Genomic DNA, 18,905 nt, shown 5'->3' with positions numbered 1-18,905 from the left:
AGTATAATGTAAACCCACAAGTATTGCTGGTCATTTTTGCTGCTTTGTGGAGAGAGACTGCCCGATAATGGAGCCAACACCTGGCTTAGTAAAGCAGAGAGGTGAGTGAAAAAGTCTTATTTTGAGCTCCTGGATCTAGCCATACTGAAAGCTAGACAGATAAGTTTTGGCTTCTCACATTATTTGAGTCAATAGATACCTTTTGTGCTAAAGTGAATCTGAGTTAAGTTTCTGTCACTTTCAAGCAAAAGAATCCTAACAAACACAATTAAAATGATTTTTACTTAATTTTAATTCTTTCAAAAAGAAATAATTGAAGTGCCACTAAAACAATGATTTCTTTGTTAAAAAAAACTTGATGTATTTCTGGAGTCCAGTATGTATTTGTTTCTTTAACAACTATAGCACTCATAGAGGAATCATTGATAAAGTATCTATGGGAGAAAGAAAAAATCACTGTGACCTGAGGTGGCATTAGGAGGTAACTAAGGTCACTAAAACCTATGTTAGGGGATAATCCCCCTGGACAAAGTGGTGAGAGCAAATCATTTATTATTTATATCCTACTTACATTCAAAAAAGTTTTGAGTCTCTTTTCAGTAAAAGGCATTGTGTAATAAAACCACTGAAGCAAGTTAAACATAAAAAGGTCCAAATTATGAAGTGAAGGAGGAAGCTGAACTGAAAATCCTAGGTTGAGTCTCTATTAGAATTAAGAACAAAACTTGTCTCCGAGCTTCTGAAAAGGCAAAGCACAATGGGAATTGACAAGTTCTATAGTGTGGTTATCTTTAGTGAAGGGAACTAGCTCGTCGGAGAGAGATTATCTTATTTCTAGCACTAACGTCTCGAAGTAACATATAACCTAGAACTTCATACACTAGCACCAAATAATATAAACAAGAGTCTTTATGAGAATCTCCTACAAGATGTAGAAATGTTCTTTTTATGACAATTGTGGAAAAAGCTCAGAGGCCCTTGTTAAGTTATAAATCTAAGAAGGCAGTTCTGGAGGAGGGTTAAAATTACACATGATCTGTTCTTGGTCAGGTGGTTTGATTTTTGAGCAGATGTTATAGAGTATTCTAGGTGAAAGGCAGGTGTGGGTAGCATGTCCTTTAAGACCACCCCTCACAATCATTTCTTGACTCATAAAAGCTTGTAATAAAGGTTACACAGCAAACCACTGGAAACTAAAGACCAAGATCAATCACAAGAAGTTAAGTGCCTAAAGCAGATTGCTCACTAAAAGGATCTCTACATGCACTAAAAACCCTTTAGGTGAGCAAACTTTTACAGAGAAAATCAAAGTCTCACTTGCATTTCTTCCAAGATGGGGAGTAATAAGTATTGTAAGAACGTATAACAAAGAGCTTGCAACTAAGTCTTAGAGAAAAGATAGAGTTCTTAGAACAAAGAAAGATGCTTTTCATTTAATACTTTTTATCACTCTGTAACCATAGCTTCAGTCAGGTCCTTGCCTCAGTCTAGACTTTTGCATGACCTTTCTCTCCAGATTTAATACTTGTGGATTTACTTCAATTCCTTCTCCTCCTCAATTATCTTCACTATGTTGATCAATTTCTTATAGGCCCTACTGTGTTTTTTAAATGTTCTAAAATGAAGACTGTACGTTATACTTACAAATCCTTCCCTAGCCTTTCTGATTTATCTCCTGGGTTTTTGTTCCCCTTTGTTTTTGTTTGTTTGTTTGTTTTTCCATTCTACCATCCTTGCTAATGCCTCCAGTTCTGCGTGGAATATAATCTGCCTCCCAGGTAGCTGCGGTCCTTTAGGCTTTACGATGTGGGGCATTTATTATCTCATTCCTCATATTTCCAGGGAGGGCAGGGAATGGCCACCCACCCTTCTGGAGAGGTGACTAGAGGAACACTTTCCATCCCCCAATTCCTCCCTCACTTAATCCTCCCCTCCTCAGGAGTGATTTATCACAGAGCATGGTCCTCTACAGCCCTTGATGGCCTACGCACATTTATATGTTTTACATGGTCGGGAAAAAATGAGAAGAAGCATATTTCATGACACATTACATTTATGTGAAATTCAACATTTCGTGTCCATGTTATGAGTTGAATTGTGTCTCCAAATTCATATGTTGAAGTCCTAACGCCCAGTACTTCAAAAAGGTCGTTACAGATATAATTGGTTAATACTGGTCATACTGGAGTAGAGTGGGCCCCTGTCATGCGGAGGACCCTGCTCGCTGCGCCATGTGTCATGCGGGGCGGCCTGCGGGGTCTCTGCTCCCGCTCCCCACATAAAAACGCAGGATATGGTGAGGCCAAAAAGGAACACCCACGGAGCCATAGATAGGGGAGTCATACTAGTATATTCTCGCTGGTGGCACTATACTCTCACTGGAGGCTGGATCCACACTGTCCGCAACCCACCATCCTAACTGCAATCCGTGCTTGCTAGCTCAGCCACCATCTTCTTGCTAGCCCCCATTTTCTGCTAGCCTAGCCACGGCAGTTATATTAGTGGCCAATGGCTCACTGGTTACAGCTGATGGCCATCCAATCACAATCGATGGCCACTTCCTACCTGAGCCAGCACCTTTCTATGTGAGGCTGAGAGCCTGGAAACTGCTTTTTGGGGCTCTGTCCCCACTGCCCCCCAACCCAATGTGACTGGTGTCCTTATAAAATGGGGAAATTTGGACACAGAGACATGTTATGTGAAGATGAAAGCACAGATCAGGGTGATGCTTCTACAGACTAAGGAACACTGAAGACTGACAGCAAACCACCAGGAGCCAGAAGGGAGGCACGGAACAGACTCTCCCTCCCAGCCTGCAGAAGGAACCAACGCTGCCCACATCTTGGTCTCAGACTTCAAACCTCCAGAACCGAGACAACATATTTCTGATGTGTAAGGCACCCATTCTGTGGTACTCTGTTATGGCCATCCTAGTAAATGAACACAACAGCTATCCTCATTTATTTACATATTTACATATCATTGCTCTCATGTAACAACAGCAGAGTTGAGTGGTTGCAACAAAGATCATGTTGCCTCAGAGCCTAAAATATTTGCTATCTGGCCTTTGACAGGAATAGTTTGCAGACACCTGACTGATCTGATTGGTGAGAGAGGAGAAAGGGTCATGAGGAACATGCAGTCCATTCTGATATCTCTCCTTCCAGAGCTGGCCGGTGTTCCTTCCTCAGCATCCTCTCTCGTCCACAAAGGAGGCCTGGAAATATCCAGCTGATCTTCCTGGGACCAGTGAGAATGTTCTATACATGGTAAAAGTAAGGAAAAAATAGGAAAGCAAGTTGGGGGTCCAAGGCATGGTCTCCAGTGAATCTCTATCAGCAATCAAGTTTTTACTTTGAGCTCCTTCCAACACCTGTAGGTATTTCTCAGTTGGTTTTGAATCTGGAGGAAAGACTATGATTCATTGGCCTCAACAAACCTCAGCTTCTTCCTCCTCATAGCAGGAGTGTTGGAAATCTCATTTCCTTCTTGAAGTCTCTCCAAAAAGGAAGTAAGTGCTGATGTATTTTCTTTACCCTGGCCATATCCTCTCTGAATATACAATTCTCATGACTCATTCTTAAACTCTACACCACATAAAACTGCTTGTACTAATGCTCTCACAAAGTTTACAGGTTTTTTTATGCTACGATATTATGTATTCATACAAGTATCTGCTAGTGTTTTTACAGAGTAGATCTAAATTACTATAACCTTCCTCATATTAGGAGCTCGAGTGAGTTTCTGTTTAACTTGAGGTCTGGTTTGTTTAATAACCAATACAATTCTGTGCTAAATAATGTGGTTTCCCTCGTTAATATAGAAGACCCTAGTAATCCATTGCCAAGTTATATTCATGAAGGTTTATAAGGAAGAGAAGATGGAAAAGCCACTGGTGATAAATAATAACTGTGTAGTTTGAACAAATAGTTTAAGCACTAATTAAACTATCTAGAAATACATCCGAGAAAGAAAAATCAGTCTCAAATCTATTGCCCATAACTTGTCATTTACTTAATTAACTCATTGATATATGTAGAAACTGCCCATTACATACAAATTCTCTCTGGCATCCTGAGGATGGAGGCTGTCATGCAGGGTGTCACGTGGGGTCTCTGGTCCCGCTCCCCACATAAGAACGCAGGACATGGCTAGGCCAAAAAGGAACACCCACGGAGCCATAGGTAGGGGAGTCATACCACTACAGTCTCGCTGGCGGCTGGGTTGGAGAAACAGGAAACAGGAGCCACACAATTCTCAACCCTCACTGCACCGCTTGCAGGCTCAGCCACCACCTTCTTGCTAGCCCCCATTTCTGCTAGCGTAGCCACGGCAGTTACATTAGTGGCCAATGGCTCACTGGTTACAGCTGACGGCCAACTAGCCACAGCTGATGGCCATCCAATCACAGTTGATGGCTATTTACAACCTGAGCCAGCACGTTTCTATGTGAGGCCGAGAGCCTGGAAACTGCTTTCTGGGGCTCTGTCGCCACACAGGGGCATGAAAATTAGAAAATAAGATAAAATGAACAGTTGGTGTAATGCAAGGTCTCTGGTCCTGCTCTTGGCGTGTGGACACAGAATATGGTGAGGCCGAAAAGGAACACCAACAGAGCCACGGACAGGGGATTCAGACCACTATATTCTCGATGGCACCTGGTCAAGACACAAAAGCAAACATCTGCCAGTACTCCAAAGAGGGGTCTTCCTGCACCTCAGTCTTGCTGGCGGCTGGGTGAGATACAGGAAGGAGGATCAACATATAATCTGCTTCCTAACCGCACTTGCTAGCCACAATCCGCGCTAGCCACAGCAGTTATATTAGTGGCTAATGGCCACTAATCTAGTTCCAGCTGATGGCCATCCAATCACAGCTGATGGCCATCTACTACCCGAGTGAGCACCTTTCCACGTAAGGCCAAGAGCCTGGAAACTGCTCTCTGGGACTCCGTCCCTACAGTTGGTAAAGGATCTTGATGTTCAGGCTGAAAAATCTGGCTTTGATCCAATAGATGTTCACAAAGGATAACTGAAAAAATGGAGAGACTATTTGGGGAAAATCATTCTAACAGTTGTGACTAGATATCTTAGCTTGAGAACCTGTACTATAGAACATGTGACCAGTGGGGAGGAAGGGTGGCGTGGGCCCAGCAGTCCCTGGGCTGGAGGGAGCTAAGGGTATTCAGGGAAATAACTCATCCAAAGGCAGGGCAACTGTGTGTAAACTCAGTGGGGCATTGTGGGAGGAATGGAACAGCTGGGGCTTGTTATCTGGACATTTCTCTGGCTCAGCCCCTGTGGACCTCTCAGGAAGAGGGGAACACAATACAAAGGGAGTCAAATTGAAAAGAGCAGTTTCCTTAACAACTCTGATGAGGGCAGTGTTTAACAGCATTTGTAACAATGGAAGCAGTGGGTGGGGGTGCGACGAAGGGCACTTGCCCACTCAGGGATGCCCTTGCACCTGGAGCTCCGAGCTGCACCCAGGAACAGCCTAGAGCCGGAGCAGTGTAACACGTGACAGAACGTAACACTTGGGCAGCCTCCATACCTTGGGAGGCTTTCAGCTGCTCCACATGTCCAGCCATAGATGACATCATGAATTCCAAACTGGATCATAAAATAATGAAAACTCTGCCTGCCACCATGGAGTTGACAAATCCAAGTCCCAAACACATGTGAATTTCTCTCCCTAACACCCTACCCGCGACAAGATTCTTAGGGGAGAAAAAGACCCTGAAGCCCTAGAACAAGATGGCAAAAATTGTAGAGCTGGAATTCTAATAAACGGGAGCAGCGCCTTTAAATCCGTGTGTGGTTACATTTATTGCTTCCAGGTTGCATGGCCTGTGAAACAACCTTCAAAGATGTAAAAGAGGAGGGCATAGGGTGAAGAGACAAGCATTAGAACGCTGGTTGTGTTAAATAACAGCTGTGTGACTTTGGTCAAGTCATTCCAATGTTCTGGGCTGCAGATCCTGGATCAAAACAGTGGAATCTTTCACACGCCCTGGCAAGGGGGTTGTGAGGCTTAAATGGGTTCATGTGTGAGAAAACCTTATACTTTAATAAGTCTATTATCATAATTACATGGCGTATTGCAGAACAGGCCATCTATAAAAGGTCCAGGGTGCACTAATTTCCAGCTGTTACCTGATGCAAAAATGTGTTTGTGTCGTCTAAAGCCCTTTTCCAAGAAAGTAATTTTCTCACATATAAAGTGTCCCGACAAGACCGAGAGCTACTTGAAATGGCTGATGTTAGGAACCTCCGTGTATGTCTGTGTCTGCCAAAGGGACACGACTGGGAAAATGCAGCTATAGCTGGCACAGGAGACATGAAGGTAGAAAAGCTTTTTGGGCAGTAGAAAGTGGGGATCATAAAAATCTTGGCCTTGTTTTAAGATTTCCCAGCGTATAGGAGTGTCAGTGTGATTGTGTTGGTCGTGATGATTCTCCTGGGAAATCTTAACTTTAAATTGCCGGCCAATCTCTATTTTGTGTGTCCAAGAAGAGCAATTTATTTCTTTTATGAAGCCACCAAAAGCCCACAATGAAGGGAGAGAAAAAAACCCAAAACTAATTATTGAGCAATACATACCATCACACTAGATATATAGTGAGAGTGATAGACCGAAAGCTCTAAAGATGGGTAATAAATGTTTTGATAAAACAAATCTAAAATTGCCCCTAACAGAACGAGGGTGCTTCCTCACCTCCACAAACTCTCTGTACCCCTTCCCCCAGGAAGCAAGTTTCTAACATTTAATGATGCTCTAGGAAGATGGATTTTCCCTGGTAGGCGTCCCTGAGGACTCACCACCACAGAACAGCAGTTGCCTTAGTCAATAACAATAACCCACCTATATATATGAGTTTCACAATTAGCAAAGCACTGCATATAATTAAAAATTACTTTATTGCAGAAAGGAGATTTGGGAGCTCATTTAAGCTCAGGGAGGTAATTATGCAGATTAGATTCAGGACATCCTCTTGGCCTGTTAGCATTATATATTCCTGGCATTTTAAGAGTCATTGCATTTGGAATTCATCTTCCACTCTTATTTAGGGCAGAGCTGCTTTTCTTAATTAAGAAAACCAATATCATCTTTGAATCAACTCCAAGTTCATCCTTTTATTCAAAGTAAAAACTGATCCCTTTACAGCTGTGGGAAGCCTAACTCAGTAATTTCTACTCTAGTCACATAAATCTTTCTTTACTGGTCTACAAGGTATGATCAAAAGATATGGCGAATGTTTAAATAAAAAGAAATTTATTACAGTAAAAGACATATTGCCATTGATCCCCCTCAAAATACTCCCCCTCACTTTCCACACACTTATCCCATCCTTCTTGCCACTTTCTGAAGCAGTTCTGGAAGTCCTCTTTCGTGAGTGTCTTTACTTTATTCTCCATCATGACAACGCTCTGTGTCACACATCGCTTCTGGTATAGCAATTTCTGTCAAGTAAAAACATTACAGTGTGTCCTCATCTACCTTATTCACCGGATCTGGCACCATGTGACTTCTGGTTCGTCTCCAAAATCAAACTGACCATGAAAGGTAAACATTTTGAAACGATTCAGGACATCGAGGCAGCCACAACAGCACAACTAACGACACTCATGAAAGAGGACTTCCAGAACTGTTTCAGAAAGTGGCAAGAACAATGGAATAAGTGTGTTCGAAGCAAGGGGGAGTATTTTGAGGGGGACTAATGGAAATGTTTCTTTTACTATAATACACTTTTTTTCATTTAAACATTCACTGTATTTTTTTTTTTACTATATTCGTATTTCTTGGGGATAACTCTCCAGTTAGGTGATTCTCCAAACTTTCTCTCATTATTTGTTTAATGCTCTGACTTGGATTCTATAAGATTATTTAATTGTTTACAAATAAGTAAATCAATGGTTTGGGGCATCACAACGTCTTTCCTCCTGCCTTAGCACCTAGAGCTGCTCTGTCCACTAGCCACATGTGGCCGGTGAGCGCGCGGAGTGGGGCTAATCTGAATGGAGGTATGCCAGAAGTACAAAATGCAGAGCAGATTTTGAGGACTTAGTAGTCCCAAATGGAAGTAAATATCTCAGTGGTAATTTCTGTGTGTTGAGTACATTTAAAAATGATGACATTTTAGATATATTGGTTCCAATAAAATATAGTATTAACATTACTTAATTTCCCCTGTTCCTTTAAAAAAAAAAAAGTGGCTAGAAAATTTAGTTACATACGGGGTTTACATCATACTTTTGTGGGTAGTGCTCACCTAGAGCTTTTAACTTTGCATCCTAGGTCTTTACCCCAGCTCCCCTCGTTCCTCCCGCTCAGTACAAGCCCAATCTCTTGACCTATTTTCTTTTCCCACAGGAAATAACATTCCCACTAATCATTCTGTTTGATTACCTCTGTCTTAGCCAAAGAGGAGTATCTCAGCCCACATCAGTTTATTAGATATAAGCACTCGTTGCTACTCATAGCAAGTATGCTGGCCCTGCAATTATTCCATTAGAAATGGAAACCAAACAAACAAACAAACAAAAAACCCAACATCTTGTATTCCTTAATTCGTAAGTCTGGAGACTTAGAAGAAAGTAGGCAGAGACATAGGAGAATATTCACAAATATTCCTACTGGTCTGGAAAGCAAAACCTACTTCTTGGAAAATTACACCCAGTAAGACAGTTCCACATGGAGTGAAAGAAATTTCTTCCTGATATTCAGGGAGTGCATACAGGTTCCTCTGAGAATGTGGAGTTAACAGAAATGGATGGTGAAACCAGTAGTGTTTTTCTTGAAGGAAGTTCGTAGGCAGCCCGAGGGAGCAATGGGGCTGAATATTTTCCAAGTGCTTGACATAAACAGCAACACTTATTTTCTCCATTGTGGTTTGCCATTATTTCTACACTTCTTCTGTTTTTTTACAGACAAATCAATCCATGCACAGACATGTTTATAACCAAGCATTGTGAGTCCCTGATGTATTCAAACTTGACTTACAAAGACCAGAATATAGAAAGACCCACCTGCCTGTCTCCAGGTCCTCTCTACAGGTCCTCTACCTGCTGCCTCTTCCGGCCCTGGCTGCACTTTCTTTCTCCAGTCTCATGTTCTGCCTGGGACCCATTAAAAACACACTGGAGGCTTTTAGGGAATCAGTGAAAAGGCTGTGGGAAAGCAGGAAACCATGTAGGGGGCTGGTCTCCCGAGCTCTGCCCCCTGCCTCTGAAACAGTTTCCTGTGCATTGCTTGATTTGTTTTTATTTCACTGTGTTACACTGCCAGAATTACCCCCACCACAGATTTATTTGGGTTAAGAGAATCTTTTAAAAATACAAATAGTCCTGAGAGTGTTAAAGGAATTTCAGTAATTCACACGTTAGTGTGAATTTATTCAACCAAGTTGCCTGTCTCTCCTGGTAATCAGCAGTCCACTCACTGCTTGATTTCCTCAGCTTTATTGCTCTTTATTGACAGAAATCTAATATATATATATATATATATATATATATATATATATATATATATATTCTAATAAATTCTAATGAATATAAAATGAAATATTAGAAAGCTGTCTACATGTGGCTATTCCTTAAATCCACCAAGATATGAACATATTCGTGGCTAAAAAAGTCATGTCAAGTCTTTTAAGACATTTTATTTCAGGCATGGCAAATTCATAGCATTCTTCCTCACAGCAGAACAATCTCTCTGATTTCCTCCAGTAAAATGGTGTGAAAATTAGGAAGCTTAGAGGAAACATCATTTCTGCTCCATGAAGGTTGGAGGTGGGTAGCAGTTTATGGGTCTACGGTCTTCAGTGTGGGGAAAGAAATTCCATCTTTTGGTTACAGCAGTTTGGGGAGCACAGAGAAGACAGACCAGGTAGACCGGGGCCACTGGCACAGCTGAGCAGCTCATCCGCCCCACTCGCTCTCCAGGAACAGTCGTGTAATTACGAAAGACTATGAGGTCTGACAATTGAGTTCGCGAACTTGTTGCAAAAATGTTGCTGACTTTTTTTGATATCAGAGGGATTATTCATTATGAATTTGTACCAACTGGACAAAGAGTTAACCAAGTTTACTATTTGGAAGTGCTGAAAAGGCTACGGGAAAAAGTTAGACGACATGAACTTTTCGCCAACAATTCACGACATGACAATGTACCAGCTCACACAACACTGTCTATGAGGGAGTTTTTAGCCAGTAAACAAATAACTGTATTGGGACACCCTTCCTACTCACCTGATCTGGCCCCCAGTGACTTCTTTCTTTACCCAAAGATCAAGGAAATATTGAAAGGAAGACATTTTGATGACACTCAAGACATCAAGGGTAATACGACGACAGCTCTGATGGTCATTCCAGAAAAAGAGTTCCAAAATTGCTTTGAAAGGTGGACTAGGCACTGGCATTGGTGCATCGCTTCCTAAGGGGAATACTTGTAAGGTGACCGTAGTGATATTCAGCAATGAGATACGTAGCACTTTTTCTAGGATGAGTCCACAAACTTAATTGTCCTATCTCGTATGTACTTCAGGACACTGACATTCATGACCAGAAATGAACAATCACTTCTGCACTCTGTATATCTTGAATATCTTGATGGAGATTTTCCTGGAGGTTTTAAGTCTTTAGGATCTCACTATGCTGTTTATGTACCAAATCTACATATCTCACCTAATCGGAAGCTGCTCGTGAGTTGGGCCATCCACGTAGGTCCAGTCTTCCATAGGTCACTTAAGGTCATAAGACATGACTCAAAAAGCCACAGAAAACATTGTCCTTCATGACTAAAATGTCCTTAATCCCTGTTCCAAGTTCATAACACAGAAAACAACAGTGGAGAGACCTTGAAAACTTAGGAAATGATTATTTCTCCAATCTACTTGCAAGAGAAGGTGCATTAGTGACACTTCTAAGTTCTACATCCAGAAGACCTATCACAAAAACAGCAACCCTTACAAGCAACCTTTCTCTGTTTTACACAGCGTAGGCACTCGATAAATTATTTTCTGACTGACTTTTTCAATGTGCTTTTGAAATCACTGTGAAATGTACATCCTACTTTACTCATAAATGTATTTTCTCTAAATACCATCTTTCCATAGACATTAAATCATTTTCAGCTACCATCTGCTGCATAACATTGGCACAGGCGTTTGTGCTACACAGGTCTGCCGAGCACAGAATTTATTACAACAGTGGATGCTGCTATGAATGTGTTTAATCTGTAAAGGCTATAAAACAAACCAAAATGAAAGCCTTGAATTTTTCAGATACATCATGTTTAAAAATACTTTTTAATAATTCAGAGGAGAAGTAGTATATTTGGTTGGTAGCTGGGGTGATTACATGGGCAGATACATCTAGTCAAGTCTTCAAAGAAGGCAGCGGCCACATCGACTTGTGCCTGCATATTTTCAACCACGCAACTGGGCAACATTCCTGAAACAGATGTCTTTTTACAGATGAAAGTTTCCATACATATTAGCTCTGGTAAATACTCTCTAAGTCTACAGGCAACGAAAGGAAGGACCTAAACACTCTAGAATAGTCAGTCATGATGTAATTACGGAACACAATATAAGGAATAGTGTTTTATTCTTTAAGATATTGCTTAAAAACGAAGCAAACGACAAGAAAACCCCAATATGGGGCAGTCTCTGTTTTATATCTGCTGACCACTGTTTACATACAGATAGTCCCTGGGAATTACTACCTCCGTTTTGTGGCAAAGTCACAGCTGCTGCTATGAGGCTGTCTTTCACATATTCTTCTCCTCATCTCTTTGACCATGTAAAAAGGCTTTGAACGTCCACCACAGAGATCCAAGTTGTAGCTATGCTGGAGATAATGGCAAGGAAGAAGTATCAAAAGGCAGGACACCTCCTCCAGCATCACCTCCTGAGGCTTCTCCTCTCCCCCATTTCCACAGTTATTTCTCTTCCAGCTAAGGTTCAGGATCATCTGCCAGATCTCCAGCCCCCTTTCCATTCCAACTCTTAGAAACCCCTGGCTATTTCTTAACTCTTCCTTAGCTTCTCTAGTTAGACTCCAGGAAATTCACTGAACATAGGTGGCCTCCAAGTAGAGAGAAACATTACTAGAGTCCCACGACCTATCTGTGTCTTACCACCCTCTGACACTTTTCTGGGAAGAATAAAAAAGTATCAATAGGCGGATATTATGTGAAGCCCCTTTGCTCATTATCTTTTTCTTATAAATTCCAATGAAAGCACTTAGAAGGCTTGCAGAGGAAAGAGCTGTTCTTGCTGTATCTACTATTTCTTGCTAATCAAGAAATGAAAGAAATAGTCACAAGCGAAGAAGTTAGCAATGGAAAGGGAAGATGCTGCCCAAACGCTGGTACTCTCAGAGAACAAAAAGGGGGGTGACTCCTGATAGGAGTGGAAAAATTCTTCCAGGAATTTCCCCTAGATAGAAAGTCTTAGCCCCTGAAAACTCCCATTCTTGACAACCTGGAATGCATTAACTTTTTGTGGTGTGTATGTATGTATCTATCTTCCTTTCCAGTATTAAAATCTTGCCACAACATTAGTCCACATGTGTCTGAACAGCAAGTCCTTACACTACCGCACAGAAGAAAGGAGACCGTCAAGCTGGAATAACTAGAACATTCCTCGGTCTGAAGCATTTTATAAGTGCCTACAATTTTCAGGTACTATGCTAAGCACTTAACTTACTGAGATAAAGTGACACAGTCTAGACTTCAAACTGCTTCAAGTCAATGAAGAGGGAAAAACAAAAAAATATATAAATAATATTAATGTGATATAAATAATATAATGCTGGAAGAGCAGGAACCTTCCTATAGACTGCGTCTTGAGAACCTAGTAAAGTGAACCAGTGTGAAAAAGGTACAAAGGGAATTCCAGGTTAAAGGAGCAACTGAGGCAAAGGCAAGGAGTGTGAGTAGGATACAAAAGTCATTCGATATGGCTGCAACACTCAGTCAAAGTTGGAGGAGATGAAAGGGAAGATGGGAGAAATAGGCGTGGCTAAATTGTGAACAGTTTTACCTAACATGTGGAGCAATTTGATTTTCTACGGAAGGAAATATGAAGACGTTGAAGGATTGATCACTCTGTTTGCATTTTGGATCATGGATAAGGAGTATTAGATACTAAGTACCTCTAAGAGGAACAGCCATGACTAGTCCGACCAAGGTAGAAGTCAATATGCCAAACTTTGCGAATGTTCTACTAAAAGTACATAAAAGTCTTGACAAGCAATAAAGGCTTAAATAAGCAGCTTTATCCTCCATCCTCTGCACAGCGCTAGTCCCCGTGAGAAACCTGCCTGGAGCTGGGAGAGGCCCTGCACTCAGTGTTTGTCAACCCAGGCCACATGCAGAACTGAGCACGTGTTCCTCAGATATGTGCCACATTCTGTATGTCCAGTACTTTATGGGTGAAATTGGGTTTTGCAGGCTAGCCTGAGAAAATACGAAAATGATAAGAAGTGAGATGAGTGAATGTACGTTAGGCTGACATAAATCTGTATGGGAGGATTTGTCTCCTATCTTGGAAGAAATTTAGCCAATGACAGACTTCCTTCATGGTGGGGCCTCTGAACTGAGGATTTGTGCAGAGGAAATGGCAGTGAGTTCCCTTTTAGAAAGTACCCTCTAGAAAGAAAAGGAAAACAGCAAGGGAAGCTTTCAGGGTCCATTGTCCATCTGCCAAAAGAGTCACAGTACAGCAGAAAAAGCTCTTTTGCCAAGCTGACCCATGCGTGCGTGCTGTCTGTTTATAAGTGAGCTTCTTGAAAGGAATGCCCAGGGCACACGTTAGTGTAAAAACAGATAACAGAAAAAGATTGTTGGAGGCTGTGTAGATCCCAGAGTACCGTCTGAGGCCGTCCACTCCTCTTCTCCACACCTCATGTCAGTACAATTGACAGAGGACTCACGTTGAGTCAAAGTTGGGGAGATTCTGTTCTGAGTGGACCAAAAAATGAAATATCCCAAATTTCTTACCTAATCATTTATAAAATTACCTTGTTCCGATCTTGAATGAGTTAATTTGGAAATGAATTACCTGCCCCACGATAACTAAGAGCTTACTGTAAAAATAAAGTAACAAGAGTTAAAAACATTAGAAAAGCAGCTAAGACAGGTCTCATAGGCCTCTTTAATAAATTACTTTCCCTTAAGAGGTGATAGACAGCAGAGGATAGCATCCTACTGAAGATAATGGCTTTCTCCTTTCTGACTTTCATTGTTAATCTTTAAAAAAATAGAATTGATTTTTCATAAATGCTTTCCTCTTGGGCTGAGGAATGCTCTGAGAAGAAAGGCATGGATAAAAATTTGATATTATCTATCAGTGATGTGGATCAAAGTAAATACAATTAAGCTGTACTATGGTTTTCTTTTCCTTTTTTAATTAGAAATACTTGTTTTTTAAAGTGAACTTTACTTTTTAGAGAACTTTTTGTTTCACAGCAAAACTGTGTGGAAAGTACGGAGGTTTCCTATGTACCCGCCACCCCCACACACATACTCAGACTCCGCCGCGATCACCCCCCTCCAGTGGTATCTTTGCTACAACTGATGAACCTACATTTGACACATCCTTATCACCCAAAACCCATAGTTCAACGTAGGCTTCACTTTTGGTGTAAATTTTATGGATTTTGACAAATGTATAATGGCATGTACCCGTCATTATAGTGTCATAAGAGCAGTTTCACTGCCCTAAAAATCCTCTGTGCTTGTCTCCTCCTCCCTTCTTCCTCCCTGACCCCTGGCAACCACTGAGCTTTTTACTGTCTCCATAGTTTTGCCTTTTCCAGAATGTCATATAGTTGGAATCAACAGTCTGGAGCCTTTTCAGATTGGTTTCTTTTACTTAGTAATATTCATTACTATTATTATTTTTTAAGAGAGGCATTGCAAAAGTTCAAAGCCATGTATGTTGGCATGGCACAGTGATAAACAACATGAAAACTCCGGCCTAAGTACTGGTTTGGCCCCTTTTGTCAAGTCAATTACCTTTAGTAGGCCTTGGTTTTCTCACTTGTAAAAGGAGGATAACATTAAAACCCATCCCACCGACTTTACAACGTCGTTGTGAAAATCAGGTCTCTTTTCTAAAAAATTGAGGTCATAATGCCTAGTTGTAAGGTTGTTGAATGGATTAAATAGGCAATGTGTGTGAATAGCTTAGCACAGTGCCTAGAACATGTTACATGTTTAATAATGGTAGCTCACAATGTTATTTATATTTTAACGCGTGCTGAATATTTTCTATTTGACCCTCTAAAACCACTGTCTGTGTCTTTCCATCTTGCTTTGTGGGAAACAGTTTCTAAAGGAACACATTAATGGGGCACCCAGAGGGGGCCAGAACAGGGAGGGCGGGAGCTGGGTATTTACTCCTTCCATCTCTTCTATGTCGGGCTGGAGTTTGGTGATGGCTGCATTCCTCTTCCAAGGCCAACGATTGTGCTGGCAACCATCTTAGAATTGTTTCCCCTCAACCCTGTTCATACCTTTGGAAGTAATCTCCTAAATTATCTATTTTGAGGTTTCCTGTCAGGAAGACACATGTTTGCCCTTCATATTTACTGGCAAAATAATCATTACTGTTTTACATTGTAAAACAGCCAGGGAATCATAAAATCCAGAACCATAAGCAACTCCATAAAATCTTGCAAGTTATTGCTGACATCCCTCTATCTCCAACATTGGTCAGAATTTATGAAGACATGCTTTTGGATTCAATTTTTTAAAAATGGGAAAAAATTTTTAGATGTAAGGAAAAAATATATAAGATAATTAAAAGTTGTAAAATGCCAAAAAGAAAGGTTGGTCAATTTTTCCTCATTAAAAATATACCAAAAAACACAAGTAAAAATTCCCTGGGTATTATTTAGCTTGATAGAACAAAGACAATTATTTAAATAGAGTATTTAATGTTTGTGGCTGATGTTTTGCAGATGTGTTCCCCAATTTGATACCTCTTTTCTGGAACTCTGAACAGTGAGATGTACTATCCTAATAGGAAAGACTTTTGTAATAATAGTTCAAGGATATTTTCAACTGCAGCATGAATTTCCACTAAGAATGAAGAAATCAACTGAAGGGCCTACAATCCACTGCTCCGATTCTACTTATCACAATAGACTAATAGTTTTTCCTTAAAAATCACCAACTGCATTTTCCCCAATTTCATAAATATATGTTTTTCATTAATAATCATGTTATAATGAAAAACAGGTCAACCCTAATGTTAAATTAAAAACAAGAAAGGTAATAGAGAACATGTGAATGTGGTGATTTCTTTACTGCATGACATTCCACCCAGAATATTCTGTAATAAAGCTACTTACTTTAGTTTTTGGTCGAGCTCCAGTTGACATTTGGTTTGGCACACCATCAAGATTCTGGATGTTTCCAGTTGTATTTCTACAAATTCCTTTCTTCTGATAATTTTTTAAAAGATTAATCTTCAGGTTTATAGAATTCTCTAGAAAAAAAAATTAAACAGATTTCTTTCACAAAGAATTATTCCTAGGCAATAATTCAAGTAAATTAGTCAACAAATACATTTTTAATAAATGGTTTTGAAAATTAACATAAAATTTGAGAATATTCCTAAATATTAACATTTTTTTCCAAAGACATTTATGCTTAGGCACAGTGAGATCAGCCCTAGTAAAGCTTGAAAGTTTGTCGTAAATGTAAGTTTATAAACGGAAACTAATCTTAAACTACCATGGTAAAATATAGAAATATATTGATATATTTTAAAACTTTTAAAAGCAAAATCAAAAGTGTTTTAAAAATTGAAATAAGATGTAGCTCACACAGAGCCACATTACTTTTTAATTTTTATGATCGTAGTCTATATATTTTATAATAGTAGGGAACAAATTATAAAATTATATTTCTGAAGGTTAGCTGTGGAAGTAAAATGATTATAAACATATTAGCATAAAAAAATCCTAAACTTTTCAAGTACAGTAAAAGCTCTTTTTCCAGAATGTTGGATAAATTCTTATACAATTGGAGTAATTAAGTTTGTCTTCACTAACTCGTCTCATCATTTGGAAGTCTTCCACATCTCTCTATGTCCAAGTTTCTCATATAAGTTACTTAGAAGCTTCTATTGCAATATTCTGTCCTGGTCTATTTCCTTTAGAAGTATCAACTTCTGCAGAAGCAGGAAAGGTTGGAAATGTGAATTACTCGTTTAACAAAAATTTTAGTCATTGATCATAAGTTTGTCCTTTGGGGTGGGGAGGCAATAAATGATCTAGAATAAACAGAATTGTATATGACTCTAGTCCTGCCAAATATTACCTATATAAACTTGGACTTAATTTCCTCAAATCTTAATTTCTTCACCTGTAAAAAAATACTTTCAGGCATTTATTGAACATTTCTTTGTGCCTGGCATATTCAGCCAATGGAATGTGAGTACACAGAAACATGCTAAGTCTACACAGAAGTTTTAAATGTGCTGCTTGGAAACTATATTTCTTTTACTCCTGATGCTTGCAGCAACTCCTAGAAGAGAAAGAATGGAATATAACAATGGGAATAATAACGATATGGGAATGTAATGGTAGCTACTAATTTTTTGACAGGCATTCTTATGTGTTTTATATACCGGGGTGCCAAAAAAATGTATACACATGACTTGTATTCATCTTTTGTTATTGGTATATATTGAGTATTACAATTTTAATAGTTTTTTCCTTTCTTAAAATGTGCATTTTTTGGCATCCTCTGTGTATATATATTTGAGAGAATCTCCTGATTTGTTCTTTTTCATAGAAATTTGTTAGCTTAAGATGTGTCTGGGAAAGGTTTGAGGACATATAAGAGTGTGTACACACTTCTGCCCTTGAGAAAAGGCCATGAGGAAGCTAACGGGGCCATGTCTTATTTCAAGTACACAGTGACGTTGAAAGGTGTGAAAGCTATTATATTTGAGATAAAACAGCGACAAACTAGAACACTGAACAGGCAGCCAGCGGAGCTGACAATACAATGAGTTGACCATTGAGTTGACCAATGAGTACCACACTGTTTTGATTACTGCTAGAGTCTATCTCTGCCAGCTGGTGTAGACAGTTTGACAGCAGCCTGGAGGAACACCGCTGTGGTCTCATTTGTAAAATGATGCTGGCACCTATTTCAATAGGTTGCGGTGCACTGCATGAAAGTCCCATAAGCACTGCTGTAGTTGCTGCTGTTGTTATAACAGCACTTTGGGGATAGTCCTCTTTTCCTTTGGGACATTAGAAAAACTTATTCAGGAAAAACTATCATTCAATGACAGAATAGTAAACACAAGATCGCATGTGTGATACTTTCACATATAGTACCTCACTTTTTTCTTCTCAGCAACTCTGTGAGGTGAGTTTGTTGGTCTAATCTTATAAAAGAATTCCTAAAGAGAATGACTTGCTGAACTAGGATCACACAGCCAATGAAAGTGCTAAGATCTCTTAAATCTTCTAGTGATTTCTCTTGTCCACCGTATTTCTCTTTGTATCCTGGCCCAGCCCTACCACCACGACCTTCCCCTAAATCCCAGTGATGCTCTATTCTATCATAGGCCCTGTTCAGCTGGTTAAGAGGCTTGGGATCCTTTTAGTCTTAAAGATGATAAATAGGTGTGGATATTAGGAAATGGAACTAAATGTGCAGGAAGGAATCACCATTACAACCTGGCAGCTTTGGAGAGCTCCCAGGATACAGGGATGGCCGTTTTTATATGGTACTTATTGAATATATGTTTTTGACAATGTTATAAATAATATCCTTTTATAATATTATATTTTTTTGTTGTTACTGGAATGTAGAAATTGATTTTTCTGAATTGATTTTGTACCATAAGAATTTGTAAGGCCTTTATTAAT

The 18,905-nt window shown here is 39.8% G+C and overlaps 1 protein-coding gene across 2 annotated transcripts in view; it reads right to left on the bottom strand.

Annotated features, from left to right (window-relative positions):
• Positions 1–18,905, bottom strand: part of STARD13 (StAR related lipid transfer domain containing 13) — a 499,960-nt gene that overhangs the window by 341,305 nt on the left and 139,750 nt on the right. For both annotated transcript variants that reach the window (XM_033104423.1, XM_033104425.1), the window contains exon 2: positions 16,365–16,501. In XM_033104423.1, coding sequence (XP_032960314.1) covers positions 16,365–16,394 — 30 coding nt within the window. In that variant the 5' untranslated portion in view covers positions 16,395–16,501. The remainder of the gene's footprint in view (positions 1–16,364; positions 16,502–18,905) is intronic.

Source organism: Rhinolophus ferrumequinum, chromosome 4 (assembly GCF_004115265.2).
Source record: "Rhinolophus ferrumequinum isolate MPI-CBG mRhiFer1 chromosome 4, mRhiFer1_v1.p, whole genome shotgun sequence".
NCBI lineage: Eukaryota > Metazoa > Chordata > Mammalia > Chiroptera > Rhinolophidae > Rhinolophus > Rhinolophus ferrumequinum.
The sequence above is the reverse complement of the archived record's forward strand: the minus strand, read 5'-3'. Positions and strand labels throughout refer to the sequence as shown.